This window comes from Pundamilia nyererei, unplaced genomic scaffold (assembly GCF_000239375.1).
Source record: "Pundamilia nyererei isolate P.nyererei 1_Seehausen unplaced genomic scaffold, PunNye1.0 scaffold00076, whole genome shotgun sequence".
Lineage (NCBI taxonomy): Eukaryota > Metazoa > Chordata > Actinopteri > Cichliformes > Cichlidae > Pundamilia > Pundamilia nyererei.
Window position 1 is genome coordinate 128007 of NW_005187477.1, and position 26595 is coordinate 154601.

At 40.9% G+C, this 26595-nt stretch overlaps 2 protein-coding genes across 2 annotated transcripts in view; both read right to left on the reverse strand.

Annotated features, from left to right (window-relative positions):
* srsf7a (serine and arginine rich splicing factor 7a) overlaps window positions 1-393 on the reverse strand; it is a 29395-nt gene extending 29002 nt beyond the window's left edge. Inside the window, exon 1 of the mRNA XM_013911980.1 lies at window positions 343-393. The gene's annotated coding sequence lies outside the window, so the exon portion shown is untranslated. The remainder of the gene's footprint in view (window positions 1-342) is intronic.
* Window positions 394-3402: 3009 nt separating this feature from the next.
* The window catches only part of slc8a2b (solute carrier family 8 member 2b), a 199495-nt gene continuing 176302 nt past the window's right edge, over window positions 3403-26595 (reverse strand). The window contains exons 14-20 of the mRNA XM_005737423.2: window positions 23820-23923; window positions 21850-21867; window positions 19927-20007; window positions 15965-16089; window positions 12162-12261; window positions 8831-9109; window positions 3403-7877 (exon numbers count right to left, since the gene is read on the reverse strand). Of these exons, the coding sequence (XP_005737480.1) occupies window positions 7501-7877; window positions 8831-9109; window positions 12162-12261; window positions 15965-16089; window positions 19927-20007; window positions 21850-21867; window positions 23820-23923 (1084 nt within the window). The 3' untranslated portion in view covers window positions 3403-7500. The remainder of the gene's footprint in view (window positions 7878-8830; window positions 9110-12161; window positions 12262-15964; window positions 16090-19926; window positions 20008-21849; window positions 21868-23819; window positions 23924-26595) is intronic.

Genomic DNA, 26595 nt, shown 5'->3' on the forward strand with positions numbered 1-26595 from the left:
CAACATCCTACCGCTATGCAACAAAGTAAAGTTAGCACATACTTTGAGTCAACAAACTTCATAAAAGTCTCCCGTAAATCCATCTGTCTGAGAACTAAACACGCTATAAATATTCTGCAGGCTGTGATAAACACGCGCTTGGTGTGAGGAAGAAGTCATTATCGCCAAAATGGCGACTGCAGTTGAGACATAAACAGCACAAATCCACGAAGAGCCGCGAGTCAGTCAACCTGCTTTTTAAAAATACCCGAAAAACTGGAAGAGCTTTTTTCATCGACACAGTGGTCTAAACATGAACTAATAATTATAAATTATAAAGTTATTAGGTAGAAACTGACTTACTAAAAGTCTCCGTCAACCTGCTAATTGATGCTCAGGTGGCGTCGAACTAGATCTGAGCATGCGCAGTGGTGGTGAGTTTGACCCACTAACTCGAACCCTCTATTAAGTACCAACAGTTTTATTGTTACTTCGTGAAATAGTTTGCCATCATATAAATTTTTTTTTTTTATCGGAAGCTTAATGTAGCCTTTTCACAAATAATTATGTTGGAGTTTATATACAAATATAGCATTTATTTTGTATTTAGTTATTTTCATTTTTAAGACTTTCACTAAGGACTCACTACTGATGGACTGTGCCACTTAACAAAATTTAATAAAAACAAATCTCCTTTTTTGTATTTTATTTATTGATTTATTTTTACAAATATCCTCCCCCTGCTTGAATTAGCCTATGATCTTTGGTTTAGGTTTGAAACACCAGGATGAACAAGGTAGAGGCAACTGCTACAGACCCTGGATAGCTTAGATGGTAGAGTATCAAACCGTTAACCCAGGGGTACAGTGTTGAAGTCCCTATTCAAGTGAAATGAAAGTCTCTTAAGTGCTTGTATTAAAGTTTAAAGTGGTGGATTTTGGGCTTAACGTTTCTGTAGCGAGCCTGGAGAGGTGAAGTTATGCTCAAGAGAGAAGTCAGTAGAAACAAAGACAGAATACATGTGTGTGAAGGAGAGGGCAACAGGTAGAAAAGTAAAGATGCAAGGAGTAGAGAGGGTGAAGGTTTATGAATTTAAATACCTGTGGTCAGCCATCCAAAACAACACGCAGTGAAGAAGAGTACAGGTGGGGTTGAGTGGGAGGAGATGATTGTCGGTGGTGATTTGTGATAGAAGGATAACAACAAGAGTGAAAGAGGAGGTTTACAAGCTGGTAATGACGCCTGATGTCATGTATGTTTGGAGACGGTAGCACTGACAGAAAGGCAGGTGGCAGAGTTGAAGATGCTAAGATTTTCGTTGGGAGTGAGCAGGATGGAAAAAGTTAGAAATGAGTACATCAGAAGGACAGCTCAGTTTGAGCTAGTGTCAGCGTATGGATGGGCATCGGGGGTCCGGCCCACCAAGTAAAGTCACTTTGCCCTCTCAGCTGATACAGTTCCACAATAACTTATACTAATCCAAACCAGATTCAGGAGACAAATTTGGGAGCTACTTTAAGATTAGGCTTCAAATTTTCCTTTTTGATAGAGCATATAGGGTTGGATCAGTTGACCCTGCATCTTCCCTTAATTTTGCTGCTTAGATTTGGTGCTATATTAAATACAACTGAATTGAAATAAAATTCAACTGCTGCATGGCTGCAGTGTGAGTTTAGTGTAACTATTTAGTTCACAGCAGTTTAGTGCTTCAGCAGCAATCCTGCTAACCAGCGTGACAGAGGACACTGAGCAGATAAGACTGCACACACCAGACACTGAAGTACCTTTCATGTGTCTTTGAAACTTAAAAAGAGGTCATTCATGTGTGCTTGTGCAGCTAGTGTGAAAGCATGACATGCCCATCAAGTTCAAATAGTCTGTAGGCGGCGTTGAGTTGAGCAGTTTGGAGAAAAAGTGGGAGAGGGTTGAGATGGTTTGGACATGTGCAGAGGAGGGTGATTCTTAGTTGAGGTAAAAAGAAAAAGAAAGAAAAAGTTAAACTAGCCAAGTAGTCAAAAACTAAGAAACACTCAGATTAAGCTGAGAACCATTAGATAGATAGACCCTTTTAAAACCAAAAATTAACACTTAAAGAAGCTATGGTTGCTATATTTTAGTGCCAATTGTGATAGCTGTCTCACTGAACTGTGATGACTGACAATGATGCCATTATTTATCCTTGTTCTAGTGTAATATGTGTTAATTACCACGTGGTTGTGTTCACTGATAGAATTTGTGGTATGTTTTTTTTTGTTCCAGGGACAAACATATTGATCCCTCCAGTTTTTCCACTTCTTTGTGCATTCCCACATGTCCATTCCTTTAGTTTCAGCGATCTTCCTCCAATAATTTGCTGATATTTCTAAGTCCTTGTATTATTATTATTATAATTCCTTGTATTTAGATGAAGATTGTTATTTTGTTATTGATAAATTCAAAAACTGGGGCAAAAAGGAAATAACCTGGAAATGCACAGGAGGACTAGAACAGAAGCAGAGCAGGTCAATCAGGAGTTGTGGGCAGCACCAACGTGACAAGTACTTACGTTATAGGGAGCCGTGTGTCTCCACAGCTGTTCTCAAACTAACGAAGGCGCTTGGACAGGAGACGAAACCTGATGTCCTCCTTCACTTTCAACATTTCTTTCAACTTTTTACTAAGCGTGTCAGTGAAAAGCTATGAAACGGAAGTTCAGCCCTCGAATCAATCCCAGTTGTTTATCTGCTTTTATTGTGATAATGAGGGAACGGGCCTCACATGGCCAAGAAAGTGCATATGGTACTTTTGAGTCTTTTAAAATATATTAAAATTAAAAATCCTCAGCTAATGCAACCCCCTTGAATTAAAGCTTTAAGTTTAAAGAAATTCAATCATATCTTCAGCGTTTGAGTTAAAATCCACTGTGACACTGTACAGATATACAAAAACTGTATTACTGCCCCCCCCAAAACAAAAAACAAACAAAAAACAAACAAACAAAAAACAAACAAACAAACAAACAAACAAACAAACAAACAAACAAACAAACAAACAAACAAACAAACCTTTGCCTTTATAGCTAAGAACTAAATTAATTACATTTGTTTATACCTGGTGACCGGTCTGTCGAAACAGAGACACAGGCATCCATTCATTAAGCTAATTTAGCGTCACCAGTTAACCTAACATGCATAAAGGATACTCATGTGGGTACACATGGGAAAGCCCCCAGCCCACCGATTCAAATCCAGGACCCTCTTACTGTGAGGTGACCACCACTACTTATTAATCTGCAAAACATTTCACTGTGTTTATGAGTCGAGACATGAAAAATGTCCTTTAAGTTTCAGATTACAGCAAGTGTTTGATAGCTGGATGACTCTACGAATCACTGACTTTGACTGTTATATTGGTTCAGTTATAAAAAAAGACTCAGACACATTGAACCTTGAAAATAAATAAACTATATTTAAATAAGGTCAACTTCACTTGATTAAAGACCTTCGTTTTCTTTCAGGAACACGTTACACCTCATGCCATGATTCAAAACTGAGTTTTTTTCTAAGATTTTTTTTGTTGCATTTCATAAAAAAACTTAAATATCATCTTTAGTTAATTTATTACAGTATCGAATAAATGTTTATGTCTATCACATGACATCGTAATAATTTCAGTCATTATTTCCCTACAAAGATTCAGGCAGAGAGAAATTTTCATCATCACAGGAAACGACTTCACAGAGAGACACACTGAAGAGAGCAAGACCCGGGAGGGGAGGAGAGGAGGCTGAACACGAACACAGACACTGAAATATCATACAGCAACAAACAAAAAGATGACCTGGGATGTAGCCTGGACCCAGCACAGCAGGATCTCTTTTCACAGCTTCTACAGAAACAGGTGAGGAGGAGACTCTGACTCCAGGAATGGCGCTTGTTTGTGTTTCTGTTCAGTCTGTCTGAACCGAGCAGTGGTTGTGCGTGTCACACTTGCTCACTTTATTTCACAAGGGGAATCGATCTGACAGAATGACCGACAGGCATCCATCCCAGTAGACCATGCTGCTATAACGCACGTACACCGGGCTTCTTCGTCATGCATGTGCAGGGGAACACAGGAGGGGATGTAAACATGGATGCACACTGGGGAGGGGCAGGTAAGGAGGGGAGGCTGATAAGAGCCGGGGGTGGGGGCATTACATCTAGCTACAGAACAGCGAAGACCAAAGGCCGACAGTTAGTACAGAAGTTTGTGGAAACATGGAACATTGTCCGGACATTGTAGACAGTTCTGTTTTTGGCTCCTGGGCCACACCGAGGTCACAAATGCACACATTGTGGAGGTGATTCGCTCTGTTCCTGCTGGTGCTGGTCATTACACAAGAGTTCAGCAGACCTCTGCATGTGTGCGTGTGTGTGTTTCATATCTAATGTTGGTCCCACCTGGTGGTTTGAGTGAGTACTGTTCAGGGGATTGTTTGAACCTCACACACAACAAACCTGCCTCACAGCCACAGCTAATATCTACAAAACTTTAGCTCACAACAGCCTGAGACTGACAATTATACTGGCAATGTTCCACACTGTTTCTTTATGTAAACATGCTACTTACACTCAAAGTTCCTCCGTCACAAGGACAACATGAAGAAGTGTACACTGGCGGAGGGTTACAACAAACACTGCGGCAGGAAAAAAAGACACGGACCGAGCTCGAACAAAGTAAGCTGCAGCTGAACCTTTTCTCGTATTGCACATTGAAACTTAATTCCATGAATAAACTCCAAACTGTTCTCCTCAAGGACCTGCAGCACATCTTATGCTTAGAGAAATAATCTTCTATAAATAAATAAATAAATATATAAATGATCTACTATACATGAAAAACAAAGACACAAATGAGTTAGCGGACCGTGTATTTCAGTAAATTAGATGCTTTAAAGTTTGGTTATGATGCACTACTACACTGTTAAAGGGGAGATTCCTCTCTGTGGAAAATATATCAAAGTCTAATCCACTAAATTCAGACACCATGTAGTCTACATACCAGCTTTATACACTGAAACTATCCTAAATGTCATTTAGAAATACAAAAAAATCTACCTTGGCTACGTCTGCAAGGAAAAAGATACAAAACTGGATTTTAGAAAGTTTACAAAGTTAGTCAGGGTTAACCAATCGAATCCTTTTCAAATTGTCATGTTTAACAACAATAATGAAGAGTTCCACTTGTATAGCACTTATCATCTGTGGGTGAGAGGTTTAAAATGCAATGTCCTCAAAGAAATATATTTAATAGGACTGAAATTAGGCAGTTACAATACTACTAATAATAATAATTGAAGCTTTTAGTCATTATTATTATTATGAGACAATCTTACTGCTGTTTGTTGTGACATTTTTCACACGCTGGCTTTCCTGCTTCATGCATCTCAGTGCTGAACATAGTAGCCCTGAAATGCCAGCGTGGAAATGTCGAAACAAATCAGAGCGTGTTCGCACACCGTCCAGTGTTTTATGGTGTATTTAGCAGCCAATTTCTTCAGTAGCTTGTGAACATTTGTTCCAAGTCTGCCATGCAATACTGAGCAACACATGCATGCCTTGCAGAGCTGTGTTTCCTAATGCATTTCCCATAGAAACCAGTCTCTGCTGTGGCACTATGCCACTCCCGTGTAGACATCCTCATTTGAAGTAGACCCTCTGGTGAAGGAGAGGCGATGAATTACATTGCACGGGACAACATGATGGGTCCACCTGGATCTGGTGTTAGCCGAACCAGTGGAAACTCGAGACAGTTCTCCCTTCGTATATTGCACAGTAACCACTTATAGAATGATGGAGGAAAAGATAAGCACAACACAGTGTTTTAGTTATGTTAAATAAAGTGCAGCCTGGGCAGTTTGTACAGCAGAAATCTTGAATACTAGATTTTTTTACTTGAGCTTCCCTTAAGGCATTCTTTGTTTGCTATCTTAAAGCATCAGTGTGCTGTAGACTACAGTCCTGCAGCCTAATTAATGTGTAGATTATTAGCTTTTTCCTAACAAATGCTGCAGACCGGATGTTGATGATCGCAGTCAGCAACTTTAGAGACTTTATTTTTGAGAGTAAACTAACACTGTTGAGTCCTGTTGTCTGCCCATGCTGCTGTTGCTTACGATAAAGGAATGGACGAGTCTGCCACTAACAGTAACACAGTGATGGCTGACTGCAGCTCATCAGCCCATCTGACTGCCTCAGACAAAGTTTTTAAATGACACTGCACACATCGGGAGTGTGAGAGCGCATATTTGGTCCTTCGGGAGATGAAAATGTCCTTTTTGTTCCTCCTGGACCAAACGGCTTCTTCTGTTTTATACAGGAAGATTTAACATCAAGGACTAGCTGACAGTTTCTGTTCACCGAGTCGACACAAAAACGCAGGGATGTAATTTACAGGTGGATAATCAGGCTGGTTATTCCCTTTTTCATAGCATGTACATGACATATAATGTGAAGATGCTCTGTACATGGCTATACATGCAAAAAATAATCCTTCAGCTTTATATGCAAGCCCCCGTCAGAGGGGCTGTGGTCTGGTAAAGCGAGTGGTACACGGATGTTCTTTTAGTCAGTGTTACACTTATGCAGCTTCCTATTTGCTTGTTTTGGTTGCTAAAACTTTTATTTTCCACTTAGCATGTCGCTAAAACTAAAACCGCTGACATTTGTAATCTTCGCAACTACCAGTGTTCCAGTCTGTGCATGAATTCGAAAATCATCTAAGCTTTGCTGACAACGACAGTAGAAACCTGCGTTTCTGCCTCTGCATCCTTTTGTGTGGCAGCCTGCCCTGTGAAATTACTGCACTCTATATTTGTACTATTTACAGCGCGTGTGGAGAGCCACCTTCAGCTATACTGTGTATTAGACAAGCATCACCACTATATAAGAATCTCTTGTAGTAAACAAATGTAATGTTGTTGTAAACATTTGACTCCTTATTTGATGCAGTGCTCCTCCACTTCCTCAGTGAAGAAACATGAAGCTGCAGAGTTGGTGGACTGAATGAGAGACTAAAGGAAAACAAAAGTATTTTTCCTTCTATGCTCACAGGATTGTGATCCATCTCAGTGGTCTGATCCTGCAAGTGAGCTCCTCAACTCAAAAAATAAATAAATAAATACACACCTGGCTTTAACGTGAATAAAGCATCCTCTGACTGACCTGACCTTCTTTTTACCCCATCACAGTCATTCTCTGTCACTCTCCGTCTGCTCCCCGTTAACTATCTGCAGTAACCTTTCGTTTTCACGCTCTCACCCTCCAAAAATACTTCCTCTTAACCCTCATCTTTCAAGTAACAATGAGTGTGTTTGAAATGCGCTGTTTACACATGCTTAAATGTAGTGTTTGTGTGTTTGTGAACATGTATCTGAAGCCCTATTAACCAGATAAATCTTACACTTGTTTCGTGTTAAATCGTGGACCGAATGGACTGACAGTCAAAGATTTTGTGTGTGCTGCTGTGCAAAATTCTTCTGGAACATTCTTCATCTCCTCTTTAAAAGCCGTTGATGTGACAGTAGGCCTCCAGGCTGGAGAAGAGGATGTAGAGGAACCACAGACCCAGGAACAGGAGGGTGGTCAGGAGGCGGGACCCCTTCGGGCCGCCGAGCTCTCCGCCGATGGAGGGCCGGCGTCTGAACAATAGCACCGACATGCAGATGAACGCGAAGATGGTGAAGAGCGTGACGGAGAACGCCAGTGATCCAGGATCCACCTGGAACTCCTTTCCTTTGATTCTCCAGTACACGGCAGCCACTGACCACGCCACTCCGATCCCCAGGAACACGTTAACTGCGTTGCTGCCAGTGACATTTCCAACCGATGCGTCCGCATGCTGGTCCTGTATGGCAGCCACTTTGCTAGCAAAGGTGTCTGGGGGAGGAAAAAGTGGAAAATGTGGGTCATACACCTTCAAGCACACACAAACAAACACACAGACAGAAAGACAATCGCCCTCCCAGAAAATGTTTTTTATCCATCCATCCATCTATTCGCTTCTGCTTCTCCTTTTCAGGGTCACGGGGGGCGCTGGAGCCTATCCCAGCTGTCATAGGGCGAGAGGCAGGGTACACCCTGGACAGGTCACACAGAGACAGACAACCATTCGCACTCAGCTTCACTCCCGCATTCACACCTGTGGACAATTTAGATTAAACAATTAACCTATCCCCACAAACTGCATGTCTTTGGATTGTGGGAGGAAGCCGGAGTAATGTTTTTAATAGAAAGCAATTAGATGATTCCAAAGAGACAAACAATGACCAAAAAGATACAAAAAAAAAGAAAAAAAAACAACTGCAAAGGTACAAAATGATTGACAGAAACTCAAAGCAACTACAGAGAGATCCAAAATTACTTTAATGAGGCTCAAAGCTTGTGTCCAATAAGATATAAAATAATTTAGAGACACAAAAATGACAAAAAAGTGACTAAAAACAACTAAAAAGATGCAAACTGACAAATAGACACAAAATGGCCAGAAAGACAAACAAATCACCACTATTCTTATTGTATATATTGTATATCATATTCCTCTGTTCCCTGTCTCTCTTGCTGCATTGAGCATGTGTATGACAAAAGAATTTACCTCGGGATAAATAAAGTTCTTCTTATCTTATCTTACAAAACAAAAGATACAAATAAATGATTATAAACAGATGCAAAAAAGCAAAATGGCTGAAAGACACAAAACAACTACAAAGAGTTACAAGTTACAAAGTGACACTACATGCACTCATAAATCTGGGTATTCTCTCCCATAAGCCATCAAAAACTCCTTTCTGCCTTTTCTTTCTCTCACACAGTGAAATGGGACATTTACTCACCTGGAATGGAAGTTCCCAGCGCCACAAACACCACGGCGGTCACGGTGTCCCGCAGCCCCACAGTGCAGCCGAAATGTGATGCCAAATCCCCGATGATGGCGGTGAGGAGGCCGATGACGCTGATGGACACGAAGAAGCAGGCCCAGCCGTTCCAGTACTCTGTTGGCGGGACGCAGGCGAACAGAACCTTCCAGAAGACAGTGAGGAAATGCATGACGTAGTCATAACAAGATGGAAGGCGCTCCTCACGACCTTCCTCCTCGTCATCATCGCCATCACCTGGAAGAGCCAAACACACAGTGATATTTTTTACAGGTTACGAACAGCATGGAGATCATACTACTCAGAGTACTCAGGGGGTTTGGACCCAGTACGTGACCTGGGTTTACGCTGTCACGAGGAAGGTCTTTTTGATTCTGTAGGTGATGTGTGGGATTCATGTCCTGCCAGTTTCATGGCGTGGCAGGATATTAATCCCATAAATGTGCTGTTGCAGTCGTAGCTCTCTAACCCTGAAGTGACCAAACTATCTTAGCACCTTAAAGGACAGAGCGGCCTTTGACTTTTGTACAGGAACACTTTAAAAAATCTTTATCATACTTTTACTGGGTCCTTTATCTATTATATATTTCTTAAATGTTGAAATATTAAAGAAATAAGCTTATTTGAACAGTCATCATCTCTTACTTCATACAAACCAGATTAAAAATAAAAAAATCTTATATTTAACATAAGAAAATACAATGAAAACAAAACCCATCACGGTAAAAACACATTTTTCATTATCCACTCCATAACAGGGGCTAATTCCTGTAAAAAGCTATGAAAAGTTGTAGAATTAGACAAATTAATGATATAGGAAACATTTTTATAATAGAAATTTCACAGCTACACATAGAAATATGCTTCAAGGAATACAGTTAACTGACTGTCTGCAGAGATCTGTTACTTCCACTAGATGGTGGCCTTCACTTACAAATCTGACCTCCACCGACCCTTCGTGCCTGAAAAAGGCAGCTATTTAAAATATTAGACTTATTATTTTTCTCACACTACAGACTAGAAGCATGCTAATATATTTTACTGATTAGAGGAGCAGTTTACAGCAACATTTGGTGCTTTGTTTTTAGGGATTGAATTATGTCTAATTCAAGCATCTTTTTCTCATTTAGCATAATTTACCTGCGATGTTGTTACGGTTTTACATTTCAGTTAAATCACACTGTCACACAGAATTCAATGACAGACAGAGAGATTGGTGTTTCCATAAGAACAGATGACTCTATTTTCTTCAATGTGTTTTTTCTATACAACATTTACAGATCAATGCCTTTGGAAGTGACACAATAAAACAACAACATTACAAGCTAGCATGTTTTTGTACATGTGACATGCTGGAGATGCTGTCTGAATCCAAGAAGAGGAAACGGCACACACTGGGCTACAGGGACCGGTAGAGGTGGGTGTAGGACTAGACAATAATGATGATTAAACACCTCAGCGACCCTGGGTAAGGTGTTCCCACAGCTCTGCTGCTACCCTGCTCTCTCTCGCTAAGGGCAACGTCTCTGTGATGAATCAGCTGTTTATGTGCTTGAGAAGAGGAATGAATCTTTTCTTTTTTATCTGACTAATTTTTGGGGCGAAGATACAATGTAACAAATGCACGCTGAGTACATACTGTGTGTAAAAATAGATGTAGCAACCAGGTCTGGAAAATAAAGCCTTTCTTTTAAATGAAATTCTTTTAAATCACCAGAAAGGTGGGAACTCGAGGTTGAAGAAAGGAGACTTGTACATGAGCTCCCTCACCTTCCTGATGCGTTTATGCTCTTAATTGGTAATTTTAGATGACAACAAAAAGAACATGAAGGTCATTTTGTAACTTTTGAGGATAGAGGATAAAGCAAGGTATGCTTCATCAAGGGATTTACAAGTCACCCACGTATGAAGACGCAGTGTCACTTTGATTCTAACTCCGATCCACCCCTCCCTTAGCTGATGATGCCACAACGGTGACGTCACAGTATATCTTTTATATACAATCTGTGATCCTGGTATAAGGCCCCGCCTTGGTAAAATCCCCCTTTTACCCACAACATTTGATCAGTCTTCTCCTTCAGTGAAATTCATCTGGCAGCTTTTAAACAGCCAATGTCAGTATCTTCTAAAGCAAAGCTGCGAAAACTCTGCATCTCATTATTAAAACAAAACACAAAGAGGGCAGACTTCATGTTGCCTGAGTGATTTTGAGTTCACTGTTTTGAGCACATTAAAAGGTGATTGGACATTTTTTAACACGAGTTCTGGCTTAATGTGGAGATAGTTAACTTGCCAGTGAACACAGACAGGAAGCTGTATTACAGCTGATCGTGCTCAAGTCTGAACAGCTGTTGAACTATAGCTGTGTTAAACATCCCTGTAAGCGGGAGCCCAGGGAGGGAACTGAAGTGCAAATGTTGGGGCTTTAGTGTAAAAAAAGGGATCAACAGCTTTTCTTTTAGTTTCATTAGTTTGCAAAATCCTAAAACGTCAATTTAATTCATTATGAATCAAGTCAATGTGTCACAGCAGTCTGCGTGAGGGTGTGGATCAAAGCACAGTAGGCTCTTTAATGGCACTTTTACAGATGGCCAAAATCAAAATCATTGTTACGTGTCTGCAGGCTGCATGTTTTCTTTCCCTCTCCTTTTGTTTGCCATTTTCTCAGGTACACAGACTGCAGGCTGGTGTCAATTTGGGGATTTCCAGCTAATTAGAGGAAAGAGGCTTTGATTGGACAAACCAGGAGTGCACACCTTGATAAGGAGACTCACCTGTGGCTGGGGGCAGATCTCTCTTCCTTGCTTAGAATTGTTTGGCACATGTGTAGAGTGCCGCTGGTGTATTTCATTTGTTTGAAGGTTGTGGTTTGAGTAAAGAGGAGTAGCTAAGTCTGGGGACCCCATACACCTACTCACATGGAGTCCTTTCTGTTATAAACACTAGATAAGTAGGTTGGTGTCATCCATGTTTTTTTTGGCCCAACCTAACTGTCCCTTTCTCCCCCATATTTGTTGTATGAATTTTGGTTATTGTTTTTGTGAGAAAGCTGCCATTAAACTTGTTTCTGTTTATAAAACTTGTACCGAGTATCTGGAGTTGTTGTGTTACCCCCTCCTGCCCTCGAGGAGGCGTAACAATCCTAAACTTCAGATGATCCTCGGTCACACTCACAGCTTCTGCTTAGACTGGCTGACCGTGTCGTTGAAGGGGGAAGAGCGTCCATGTGACAGCTGTTTGTTCACTCTAGTAATGCGTCCACTGACAGACTCTCACAAACAGAGCTCACCTGCACTGACAGTGACCGCCTCCACAAACTGTTCCCTCCAGGAGTGTGTGCCGATAACCAGCGCCAAGTTGGTCTTCTTAATGAGCTTGTCAACAGTGCTCTGCCAATCACAAGCACAACACACTTCATTAGCAAGCAATTAAATCCAAGGATAGGTGACAAGAGTCACTCAGGTGAGATAGAGCTTGTTAGTCATGCTTTGTGCAGCTGAAGGGAAGAGGAGAAAAGTTTGAAAAATGAACTCTTTAGGGGGCCTTCAAAAACTCACACATATGAGTTTACCTGTCAGGAGGACGGTTTTGGCTTAAAAGTGCAGCCGGCAGGTGGGACGGCTCTAATAAAAGATGCTCCTGCGCTGCGTTATAGGAAGTGTTAGGAGGAAGACTATTTCTGGGCATTTGATTCAGTTTTGACAGTTACAGTGTATGAAAAAAGGATTTGCCCGCTCGTTTGTATTTCAGATCATCAAACACAATGTAACATAAAGCTAGGCAAAGGAAACCTGAGTAAATGCAAAATGCAGTTTCATTTCATTTATTAAGGGGAAAAGCTCTGCACTCTGATTTTCATACTAACAGTGCTGACCATGAGGACAACCAACCAGATCCAGCTGACGGTTTACCTACAAACTCTCACAGAAGCTGAACAGATGCATCATAAAGACGAGCTTTGTTTGTCTTTGTGATTTCTTACTTGCAAAGAATCACAACAGCAGATGTGGCACAGATTTCTTCATCCGATATAATCCCTGACACAACCCTCTCCCCAGGGTTTGTGTCTCCACCTGGTTTTGATCTCGGGACCTTTTGCATATTAGGTGATCGTGTTAACCACGACCACCTAAATTAAATGACACTGTATTTAGTTACGAGTTGCGTAAGCTTTCATGACATCTGTCATATATGAAGAGAGGCCGACAAAGACACCACATCAGATATTTCACTCACTGCTGCACGTGTTACACATTTTTTTCTTTTTCCTTGTCAGATTATTTAATTTTCCATATAATGACACACCCATCATCAGTTCAATTCAGTTAGAGGAGCTGTGTGTAGACCTCGAAGCCAAAACGTTAACATCTGGGCATCGATGATAAAATCGTCTCTGTATGATTGAAGTACGTGCAGTTTGTCTGCAGCTACACAAACACATGAGGTAAAAGCTCAGTGTGCTCGGTCGAGTTTGGAGCTGTGAAACTCACTTCAGCAATTTAACCAGCAAACACAAGAAGGAGCAGATGATACAGTGCAAACATGCACACCTCTCCCACTGTTTTACATACTTCACAGTGACTGCGTTATTCCTCAAGGTCACTCACACTATCCACTAATGATGAGCGACAAGTACAATTTTATTTGATCACAAGGGGTTGGTTTAGTCAAGCGGAGGATGACGATCTGGTGTCTCAGTGGACGGTGTTTGATGTGATGATGGAATGATGGCTCTCCTCCGTCGGCTTTGTTGATGTTTGTTCAGCGCTCGTTCCTCGTGTAATTAATCCTCAAACAAATCCAAGCTTCTGCTCGCGTTTAATTGGCTTAGAGTGAGACTGGTGTTTGAGTTGTTCGTGTCCTTCGTTGAGCTGACCTTATCTGCTTTGACACATTTTGTGTTAATTAGATTCCAGATCATTCAGAGGAAAGCATAAAAGCAAACAAGGTGTATTTCAGCGACTGCTTATTGTGACAGCACTTGTGTTATTCACTGCATTTAAGAAGGATTTTCATGATTTAAAACCTGTGAAACACCCACTGCTTACATAAGAGCTGATGATAACAGGAATTAAGAGAACTTGTTGATGGTTAAATTATTTAATTTTGTGTATTTCACACAGACTCAGACCTGTAATACAATAAAAACCTCCTAGCAAAACAGAAAATGGTCCTTTCACATGAGTGACCTGATACGATTCCTTAATTAAACGTTCGTGAAGTGTAATTAAAAATGACGGATTATCATCCATCCAAATGGTCCTTCTGCATGTTTGTCACCAGTAAACTAATCTAATGTTATTGCTTGGAGCATGCAGGAGGCAGAGGGCTTATGTGGAGGTGGTGGCTGCTTTTATTTGCTTAAAATACAACCTGAGCTCAGCCCAAAGCACCATGCAAATATCTGGACAGCTTGCAGAAGAAAGAAGCACACGGAGGATGCTTTGCAAACTCTAAGAGAGTCTGCATCCTCCGTGCGCCTCGACAGAGCTGCTATATTGAGGGCAACTCATGCATTTTCAATGATTTAAACCCACTTTAGACCGGCACACTGAGAGAGGGTTAAGACCGAGGTTTAACAATGTGAGAAAGAGCGTAAAGGTGGATTGCATAACTCTGCCAGGAGAGCACAGTTCCTTCTATTTAGCATTTGTTTTTGCCCTCAGAAATCAGTAAATTAACCTCTGTCTGCAGTGCAATGGAAATATCATGAGGTCAAAGAAAGATGTGAGGGAAAAGAGAGTCTCAGTGCACAGAAAATGCAACCTCTCTACTCTAAAGGCTTCTTCGTGATGTGACCGTAGATGCCTGCTGGGTTGATAACACCCTGAAGATTGTGACTCATGCGTGCATGCTCTCCCTGTGTCTGCATGTCCTCCAGCTTCCTTCCACAGATGAATAACGTGAATATTGGGTGATTGTAAATTGGCCGTAGGCATGAATGGTTGTGTCTCTCTCTCTCTCTGTGTTAGTGCAGCAGTAGACTGACAATTTCCATAGTGTACCCTGCTACTGGGCCTACAACAGCAGTGACGAGCTCCAGCACCCGAGAGACTCTGAACTGGTAAGAACTGGTTAAGAAAACGAATGAATGGATCACCATAATTAACATTTACATGGTGGGATAGAATTATCTTCGTTTCTTTCATAAATAAAAGGTCCAGCAGATGCTAAAGGTGGTAATAGAAAAGCACTGAGCCACCTGTCCTTATAAATAAACAGTTGCCATGCTTATATGGAATATGTGCATGGCATGAGGTGTGTGTATAAAAAAGTGAAATTCATCAAAGTAATAAAATACAGACATTATTAGTTCACTTGAAATTAAAATAGCACAAAATAAAATGTTATTTACTCGCTGGCTCTGGACCTGTGGTGGCTCTGACTCACTCCTCCCGCCTAAACCAATTCTTAGTCCTAAGCCACTAAACACAACCCAGTCAGAGGAGCTGTAGGGCGAGCTGCAAGTTTGTAGCGTTCCCTTTGAGGCTTTTCAAAGTTAAAACCATGCAAAGGGTCATACATACACTCACTACATACGCTGGCACGGCTGGCAGCCTTAACCCAATTTCCCTCGGGATGAATAAAGTATGATCAAACGATCACTGCCCTCATTTAGGAACTACAACCCAACTGCTGTGAAAGACTGTTGGAGTTTGTATTGAGGCCACAGGAGGAAAAGCCCTTTCTTGGAAACACTGAGGTGTGCATTTAAACTTGTTACAAGTCAGCTTAGGTTTGTTGCATTTCTTCTAATAACACTACAAATCTAGTGTTACAAAACAAGCCCACATCCTATCACACTCTGTCCTCTGCAGCTCCCTCAAACAACGTGCTGAGCTCTGCTTTATCCCAAATGGAGTTTCTATGCTGCTTCTTCTCCTTTCCTTTTTTTTTAACTGCAATAAATAAATCAAGTGGAGTGATAAACGTTAAAGCTGCTGTGGGGCAATAATCAATAAGTCATCAATGTGTTACATTTTAACACATTCAATAACTTCAATAAAAAAAAGACATGCAGCAATAAAATTCTTTTTACTGCACAGAGAGGACAACGGTGTGACAGAGGAAGAAGAGAAGATGAATCATCACCTTGAACTCATACGACTCTTCAATGACCACCTCCAGGCGGCTGTGCTCTCCCAGGATGGGCTTCCCCATCTCTGCTATCCTCCGAGCCTCCTCCTCCTCAGCAGTCATCTCCCCCTCTGTCCCCTCTGTGGAAGATGGATGTGAAGGAAAGAGAAGGGACAGCACAGTGAGACTGGCCTGAAACTAAGAAACTTGTAATGGTACTTCCACAATGAAGTGTTTTATTTTAAGGAGCACTTGTGCGCATCACCATGAGCCTGAAATACGAGTTTTTATGTGTCCGTGACAGATACCTGCGTGTGTGTGTGTGTGTGTGTCGCTCCATGGAGACAAAGGGTGGGTGGCAGAATATTTGCACCATATGTTCAGAGAAATACTAAAATAAAAAAATAATTTAAGGCATAAGCATGTCACATTATGTGAGTCAGTCTAAGGGATTTACATAAGAGTCATTCAATTCATATTTGATCAGAGTGGATTTTTTTAAAAACTGAAAACCCCAAAAGATTTCACTTTTGTCAGTTTTAGTTTCATTATTATCATAATCAAAATGATCATCTTCACCATCATAGATGTGGTGATTTAAGCTGCAGTGTTTCCAATTTTACTTACAATAAATAAACAACCTGGTTAACTCAAATTTTCTACCAGCATTAAAACCAGACCAACTGGGGCATAAATGTTTTTCAAACAGGTTAGGGTATGTTTCGGGTGGGGCTTGTACGGCTTAAAGTCAGTAATTCAAGTCAGTTTTAAAATGTTGATACCACAAACAGGTTGACTTGGTTTAAGTGGCAGGCAATAAACAGAATGGAACACACTGAAATGTGTTGAAATCACTGATTTGTTAGTGAATCCATTTCCGTCCTGGAGGAGTTTACTGTACATTTTTTCTTATGAAATTTAAGTTAATGACACTCTTTGTGGAAAACAGTGTTGCTTATGTAAACTATATTTCTGAAAAAATAAAATTGACCCATGAAACCCACATATTGAAACTTAAACCAACAGTTTTGGATTTAAAGATTTATTTTCCTGTGACCCAGAGCAAAAAAAAAATTAATTTTGCATAATAAATGACTTAAACAAATAAAATGTATAACTGCACAAATCGACTCACTGTGCCTTTGTTATTAAAAAAAAATAAATCAGTGTTAACAAATGGAAAATTAGTTATGTGAGGCCTTCCTCTTAACCAAGCAACATTGTTGCTTATGACTTATGAGGGGAGGAGCTAAAGCAGCTTGTTTGAGACTGTGGATAAGCCGAGGCTGCAGTATAGCCCTTCAGTTTAAGGATCATCATGAATGTTGACTCATGAAAAGCTTCTCCAGTGGAGTCTGATAATAAAACTAAGCAGCTGAAAATGAGCATAAACGGTCAACTTTAAGCCAAAACAACTCTAACATTTTTCTATGGCATAAATTCAGCTGGCTGAAACAATGCAAAATGCTAATAAGCTAAACCGTGTGCTTTATATACACACCTGCTTCAGTCTGAGAGAGAAAACACTAAAGAGCTTGCAGAAAGAGTTCATTTACGCTGACATATGGCTCAGTTTGGTTTACTGATCAACTGCCAACAGAGTGGCAACGGCAGCTACACCAACCAGAGTTCATCTTGGAGAAATAACCGAGAGCCAATCAGGGTTTGTATTACAGCCAACAATATTTTCCTTACACTAGAGAGAGGTAGTAGCTGTCTGGGGGTTCACAGAGAGCTTGAGTTTAAGGCTCATTGTGTTTCGAGCGGGATTTACTCGCGTGGCCTTTCTGCTCAGAGAAAAGAAGAAAGGAAAGAGACGAGGATTAGACCTCCCCTCTCCACTTTATGGTGCATACATCTAATTCCAAAAAGGCTGAGAGCGCAAAGCAGCATATGGCAGTATTCACTGGCACTATTTCAAGCTGTCATAAACACCGACGCACACACAAGCCGAGTGAAGTCACACTCGGCTTGTGTGACTTCTCTTAGCTTTAAGGTACTTCTCTGAGCACAAACATATTTACCTCAGGGAAGGAGCTCTGCCTCCCCCTCTGTGACAGTCGATGGAGTTGAATGAGAAATTACCTTCAGGTCAACAAGTGTCATTGTAAACCACTTCTACTGGAGAGCTTCCTGCACTCAGGGCACTTTTCCTCAGTCTATGAGCATCTCATTCATGCTTTTTCTGCCTCTAATGGTCGGTCATTTGAGGTTAAAGCTGCTCAGTTGCTTTGATAGCAAGTTTGACAGGAAGTATACTCTAAACTCTGGAAGGTTTAGTTAAAAATGTTATGGCTGCCTGTTTGCTTACTGCTGGCAGAGCTGAGCATTGATTTTTGATTTTTAACTGTCTGTGTTGATCATAAACTTAAAAGAGCTCCTGAAATGAAAATGTGGGAGGACTGCGATTTTGATTTGACATATATTTAATTAAATGTGATCTGACATTTATTGGTAACTGGGTAAGCTCTTTTTGTGGAGCTATTTCTTTTAATAAAACGCTTATATAGATTTTTACTTATTGAGCTACGTGATTTTATGTTGCTTTATTTTTTTGTACTTGTTAGACTGTTTTCTTTTTACGTTATTGAGCTTTTTGAGCTGTTCTATGTTATTATACTTCCCAAGATGGGATTTAACAAAAGTATATCTCACCTCATCTTCTTTCCTTTCCTTTAGCATTATGGATATCATGTAAGACAGCATTTTATTTTAATATAAACAGTTTTGCTTTTTTAAGCTTTCCACACGTGAAACTCCAGAACAATAAGCTGTGTATATAATATAGTATTAATATTCATAATATTCTTGACTTGGAAAGGCCACAAACACTCTGACAAATCTGTACAAACCACCAAGTGTTGATTTTTTTGTGAGTCTTTATTCACAAGCTGCTCACAGCTCTGCTGTGGTCCAGATGCAAACAGGGGGCTATAACAACTTTGCTGTATCTAGAATATAAAAATCATCTGGAATAATTATTGCATCTACGAGTGATTAAAATTGTTAAATTAAAAATTGGAAACTCTTTAAATTAAAGTTTCAGATGGGATCATGGGTTTGAAGCTGGAAATCAAAGGGCTGATGTTGGGTGGATATGCTAAACTGTGGAGTGGAAGTGAGTCTCCTCAGGGCGAGGAGCAGAATGGACATGTAGGTGAATTGAACTGAAGTGATGAAGAGGTGTTGGGTAGATTTGTTGTAAGGAGAAATGTGGAAGAACAGATATATGGTTGCTACCAGGACGAAAGGACTGTGGTGAACACCGACTTCAAGAAGAGGCAGGAGCGCAGGGTGGCATAATGGCGGAGAAGGTGCACATAGGTGGATGCAAGCTGGTGTCAGAGGAGAATGCAGCTTGGCAGTCTGTAGGATGACTTTGGAAATTAAGGAGATGATGAATGGTGGAAGCTGAAGAAGGAAGAATGTTGCACAGAGTTCAGGGAGGAGTTGAGGCAGACCGAGTGGTAGGAAGAGTCAGTAGATAACTGAGAAAGCACAGCTGTAGGAAAAGTCCCAAGATTTGGTATTTGGTTTATCCTTTGGATAAAGGAAAGAGGGTAGGAAGACTTGGTGGCGAAACAAGGAAGTATAGGACAACATTCAAAGGAAGAAGTTGGATAGTCGGAGAAAATAGACAGGAGTACCGAGGGCCTAGCTGGCAAAGAAAAAGACTTACAGTGAGTTATATGTAAGGCTAAGGAAGGAGAAAGGGACTTGTATTGATTAGCCAGGCAGAGAGATTAAGCTGGAAAGGATGGTTGGGGAGATTAAGGAAAGAGATGGAAATGTAGTAATGAGTGACGAGTGTGGAAGGAGTACTCTGAGTAGCTGATAAGTAAAGAAAATGAGAGAGAGAAGGACGGATGAAGAACAGTTAGTGGATCAGGAAGTGTAGAGGATTAGCACGCAGGAAGTGAGAGCAGCTATGGAGAGGATGTGGAAGTGTGCAATGAGCACTGGTTAAGGTGACATACCTTTAGAGGTATGGAGATGTCTAGGTGAGAAAGCAGTGGACTTAACCAGATCGTTTAACACAATCTTGGAGAGTGACATGCCTGCAGAATGGAGAACAAGTGTTGGAGAAGAGGTGGAGTAACTACAGAGGGATAATGGTGATAAGCATGAAGCTATGGCAAAGAGCCGTTGAAGCTAGGTTAAGAAGAAAGGTGGAGATCAGTGAGCAGAATGGCTTGATACTGAGAAAGAGATCTACAGAGGCAATATTTGGTTGGAGAGAGCGGATGGAGAAGTATAGAGAAGGTCAGAAGGAGCTTCACTGTGTCTTTGTGGATCTACAGAATGCCTATGATAGGGTGCTGAGAGAGAAACTGTGGTACTCTGGCTCCGAGCTCCTTCTTGTCTGCAGTGGTAAAGAACATGGTGACTGACGAGAGTCTCTGTGGATTATGATGGTTGGAAACGACATTGTGATCTGTAGGGAGAGCAAGAAGCATGTGGAAGCGAGCCTGGAGATGTGGAGGTATGCTCTGGAGAGAAGGGGAATAAAAATCAGCAGAAGCAAAACAAGATATATGTGTTCGAATAAGAGGGAGGCAGATGGAAAATTAAACATGCAAGGAGCAGTGCCAGTGAAGGGAGATGGGCTTAAATACCTGGAGTCAACCATACAAAGCAAGAGATGTGAAGAAGAGAATGGAGACAGGATGAAGAGTGTGGAGACGAGTGTCCAGGGGGCAAGGATAGTAGTAAGTGTGTAAGGAAATGATGGTTTGGAGACGGTGGCGGTAACAAAAAGACAGGAGGTGGAGGTGGCACAGACGAAGACCATAAGGTTTTGATTGGGAGTGAGCAGAATGGACAAGATCAGAAAAGTTAGCAAAGTTGGAGAGGAAGGGCTGAGATGATTTGGACATGTGCAGAGGAGTAACGAAACGTTTCTCCCACTGAAAACGCTACGACCAGATGAACAGAATCAACTTTTGGGGACAGTGAATATATTGGGCAAAGGATTTTAAAGATGGAGCTGCCGAGCAGGAGGAAAAGAAGAAGACGACAAAGAAAATTCATGCAGAGGCTTGGTGTGACAGAGGAGCATGCTAGGGATAGAGTGAGATGATCCTCGTGGCGACCCTTTATCTCCTGCTTGAGTGCTGCTTAACATTCCTCTGTTGGTTTCGAGGACATGTCTACAATCATCAGTTAAGTTGTGTTTCCTCCGAGGTAGAAGTCAAAAATCCATGTTAGTGATTTCAGTTAGCAAAAGTGAGACTTAGCAGACAGCAAAGTGATGCTTGTCAGGGTGGCCAGCCCCATAACTCCAGTGTCCAGACTACTCTACAAATCCTCTGGCTCTGCTCTGTGGATATATAGAAATTCAGTGATGTTTTCAAACTTTACTGATTAAAAACTTCAGAAACAGTGTCACAAACAGTCTATGTGTCAACATGGATGAGTTTTATATGTGCATGTTAAGCAGCTGACAGCAGTGCAGAAGTGAGGCATTTGATATTAGGTTATTTTTCTCCTTCCTCCTTGAGGCAGAATCAGCAGGAAGCCAGAAGAGCAAACAGAATGATGGAGCGCTGAGTCAGACCGAATTTATTATCGTCTCGCTCCAAATATGTTCATGCCTCGGTGTGGGTTAAAATACCATTTTTAAATGTCAACCTTTGCTGGAGAGCTGACGTAAAAGTGAATCATCAGTGACTCTGATAATTGAATACCTTTACCAGTTGTTATTAAAAGATCAATGTTCTTTCTCTTTTTCCCCATTAAAAAACCTTTAAAAGGCTTTAGAAAAATTATATATATCTATAATTGCTTCACCTCATTTCATTCATTATTCCACAAAATAATCAACATATTGACTGAAAAACTGTGGCTCGACTCAGACGTTCTGACAGTTTGAAGCAGAGGAACTAATCAGATGGTCTTACCTTGGTTGAGCAGCAGAGCTGTGAAGAAAACAGAGAGGAGGGCGTGTGGACAAGAAAAGAAGAGCAGTAAGTACCAGCGAACATTCAGGAGGGAAAGCACAATCAAAACAAAACAAAACCTGATCTCACAAGTGAGTCAATATTAACAGTTCAGTAAAACCTTTTTGTCTTTACAGTAAAACTCGAGTGCCTTCAGCAACGATCTCTTTTCTCACTCGTCTGTCTTTCAGCTGTTAGTGTTTTGTCCAAGTTAATAACACAAAGGACAGTCTGAAAATCATCTGAAGTTTAAAGGAAATGTCCCGTCTCCACGTTACACAGAGAAAAGCAGGGTTTGTGTGTCGATGGATGAAAGATGAATGGCTGTCTCCCTGAAGACGTGTGTCTCTGTGTTCCTAAGATAAGATGAAATTTTATCGATCCTTGTGAGGAGAGTGGGTCAAACAAAACAAACAAACAAGTAAAACACAAGAAAAAAAGGAAAAGAAAAGGCAACAAAATATACACAAATAATGTGTCGCTGTCCACCTGTTCATCTGGGACAAATAAAGCCCAGCTGCAGTCTGAGCTGCTGTAAAGCCTCTTCTGTGAATTTACTGAAGAGGTGTAACTTAGTTTTGTGACTGAAAGGCTGAAAGCTTTGAAATGCAAGAAACATAACAGCTGTTTTAAAGTCATGGTCATCTTTGAGATCGTATTCAGACTCCTTCATTCATTCAGCTCAGTAGCTGCTATTTACCACGCTCCCTTCAGACCATGCACACTGTGCGCTCTGTCATTTCATCACACACCTCAACCTTAGACAGAAAGCAAACATTCAATTCTGTTTTTGTGCCTCCGCATTAGAGCACTTTTCTGCAGATTTCACAAGAACAGTCCAGTTTGTGATCCTGGTGACAGGAAGACCAGGAGCCTGCTCGTCATTTTTGACAATCAGAGCGTTGTGAACCATGAATTCATCCCCCAGGGTGAGACTGTCAACATGAACATCCTGTGGCATTTGTGTGACAGCGTTCAGCAGAAAACCTGAGTGGCTCAGAGCGCGCTAAAATAAATAAATAAATAAATAATATATATATACACATTTTGCAATACCAACATGCAACACCTCCCAAAAATGGAACAAAATAGAAAAGGTTGATGGATGATCTCTTTGACACTCATAGAAGACTCTGCCTAAAAGAATATGTACAAGTGGACCTGGTGAGACTTCTAAGGAGAGATCTAAAAATAGCAGCTATGCTGAAAACTGTAAGAAGGTATGGATAGGAGTATGAAATCTCATCGCTGCAGAACAGACCCAACAATATAATCCTCTGTTTCAGGGTGCTGCATATTTTTTTCAAAATCTGAATGTAAAAATGTATACATTTCATTTTTATACAAGCTTGTTTGAGGCAAATTCTTAAACAAGCTTCATGAATGCAAAGCTGTGAAACTGCTTTAAATGTTTAAAGTCAGAAGAGAAATTCAGCGCCAGCTTTGTGAAAGCAAACATTTGCAGTACTTTGATACCTCTGCAGCTGCGTTTTAACGAGTATCAAACACGCAAACACACATGGTTCAGTACTCAGCCCCGTCTATGATGTCTTGTAAATACAAAGCAAACATTTCTACACTGAATAACCGTCAACTAGCGCTTCTTTCAAATGTCACGGTTAAAAAAACAATTCTAGAAAGAAAGTTGAGTCTCAAAACACATGACTCACTCTCAAACTTGTGCATCACGGAGCAACTAATGAGACAAAATTTAGACGTAAATATTATTTGCATATAAAAAGACCCTCTGATAATACGAGTCTGTGTATGTGGAGCATATTCGCTTTGAATTTCATTTATACTTCTCACTTTGTAACCGACAGTCGAGCAGGGAGATGACGTCAGGGTTTGATGCATGTTTGCTGGTGACGGTCGATCAAAAGGTTAAAGTAAATCCATCAAACAAAGGGAAACATGTTACAGTCACGTACCTGAGATTCCCCTCTTCAGCCAGCGCGGCTCCTCCAGCACGATGAAGAAGTTTTCATGTTTTTCATATTCTTCATCATCAATTATCCTCACCTGGAGAGTCTGACTGCACACACACACACACGCACACACACACACACACACACACAGAAAACTGTCAGTTGCAAACACATAATGAAGTTAAGCACTTCATCAATAGGTGATTTTAGCACTCGGGGCGCCTTCACCACAGGTCGTCCTTGTTAACGACGTGTTGCCATTGCAAATCTCAAGGCCTGTGAACTAACACACACACACACACACACACACACACACACACACACACACACACACACACACACTGCAGAGGTCTGCCCTGCTGTGTCTGTTCAGGACCTGCTGCTGTGTAAATCAGAGCAGGAGGAAACCAAATGCATAGAAAGGACACAAGTTCAATAAGTGAGTTAAAGGTGGGAGCTAGGGGAGAAAACTGCAAGACAGATTAAAAAGACTCACAGAGGGAAACTATTAGTAGTCAGAGAAATATAATGAATAAGGATTGATGTCATGGATGATTATGCAATTATCAATTTCTAAAATACCACATTTTAAATATTAAAGACTGCATTAATGTTAAATAATGGGACTCTCACTTGGAGTGTATCTGCTCACATAGCATATGGAGATTTCAGCTGAATATTTATGACTTCTCCAACATGGCTGACTGGTTTTCAGAATCCATACCAAGAGAAATTAACTTTGCACTGAGGAGAAAAGAAGCCAGACACTAAGAATAGGAAAGAATCAAGCAATAGTGAGGCAGAGCAGCTTTAACACCATAATGACGGTGAGCGTTTGAGCGGTATTAGAAATGATGGGTTTATTTTAGAAGAGAAGAAGTGAAGGTGAAGTGATGATGACAAGCCCCGTTAAGGTCTCTGAGGACTGCCGGACTGAAATGTCACCACAGAGAGCGACCTACTGAAGGTAGAAGAAAATCTACTGTGACAACACAGAGGAACAGATGGAGGAGGAGAGAATGAAAATGAAGGAAGACAGGACAGGTGTGGAAAAAAGAGCGAAAAGGAGAGGGAAGAAAAATGAACAATAAAAGTGTTTAGTGTAAGGAGATCTGAGATATGAGCACGAATGGATGGAATACAAAAGTATGTATTCATTAAAGAAGGAGCCATGAAAAGACAACAAAGCACTCCCTCATTCACAAGGGGTCACCGCCACGTGTAGCGCCACATGTTTGATTTTGCAGCTTTTTACACCGGCTTCAAAAACCCCAAAGGGCTTTGTGAGAGTCAACGAGGGAGAAAAAAAAGGAAAGGAACTGGGCCGATGCAATCAATAGTCAAGTCATCCTGACAGGTAAGCAATGTGGCGTGAAAATGACAGAATGAAGGAGTGAGGCGATTAGATGAGGTGATGATGAGCAGAAAGAACGATCATAAAACAGTCCAGCAGAAGAGCTACGGCGCCGCTGATGCCGCTGACAGCTCGAAACTTCCTTCCTAGCGCACTCATAAATCAACGTGACTTATTAACTTCTTCTAAATATCCAACTGCTAACAGTTGTTAGTAGTTATTTACTCTTAGTTTTGATTTAGTAGTCATTAAATAGTCATATAATAATTACAGGTTAACAAATGTAGATTTACTAGCAAAATGCAGCTTTGACACTCATTCCCTCCAAGAATAACTAATAAAACCAGACCAGCTACTTCACCTGTAGGGGGCGACACTGACGTGTCTTCACCCCGATGTTGCTGTTACTTTATTTTACTGCAGATTGTCAACTTTGGCATTTTAACCTGATAGCTGCGAGTCTGCAGAAAGTCTGCTCACTTCCTAAAAATCATTTTACATCAAAAAATAGAGGGCACAAAAAACAAAACAAAAGCTAAAATAATTACTTTAATCTGCTTCCATTCAAAATGTCAAGCAGCTGATTGTTGAATGTGATGCTGTTATCATTCTCTGCCACCATTTATATGATGTGAAATTCAAATAGTAAATACCTTTAGGAAGTATTTTACTACCCAGTAAAACCTTTAAATATTGAAGTATACCTATTCACTCAACCCCTCCTCTTGACAACTTTGTCATCTTTGCTATTTATTTTATTTATTTTGGATTTCACACTCATAATGAGCAAATTTCTGTAAACAACAAAATAGGTATGGCCACTCTAATTTGCACGCAAGTCAAACAATGTTCAGACATTTCTTTATTAATTAAACAGACCCACTAAAGGGTCCTTTTCACTAATTTTAAGCATGCAAGGATTTGTTCAAATTCTGTTTTCAGATGTGCAAACAGTGCCAGCTGTGGTCAAGCAGTAGCGGTCAGCACACGCTAGAGCCAGAGCAGTGTGGAGCTGCAAAAAAGCCTAAAAAGATGTGAAACACCAAGTCCTGATTTTAGCAGAAAGCTGGTGACATGTTATGTCCAAGAACAAAACTACACCCTTGAGAGCTGGAGTCCTCTCACAGAAATGAAACGACTGCAGAGGCATGAATAACTCTGGAGCTGCACTCAGAGAATTGTTGCCCACTCTAGGAACTCTATCTCTAGGAACTGCATCGTCGGTCATCATGCAACTAAATGTAGCCACACAGAAACGTAATAAGGTCACAAGGGGCACAAAAGGCACAAGGTGGGCGCTTTGAGTGAAAGCTGACGTGTTCAGACACACTGACTGGGCCATGATTAACTAGTGGAACAGCAAACAGGAATAAATCCCTCCTCAGGAGCAGAGCCAAAGTGCTGCTTCACAGAAACATGCTGAGA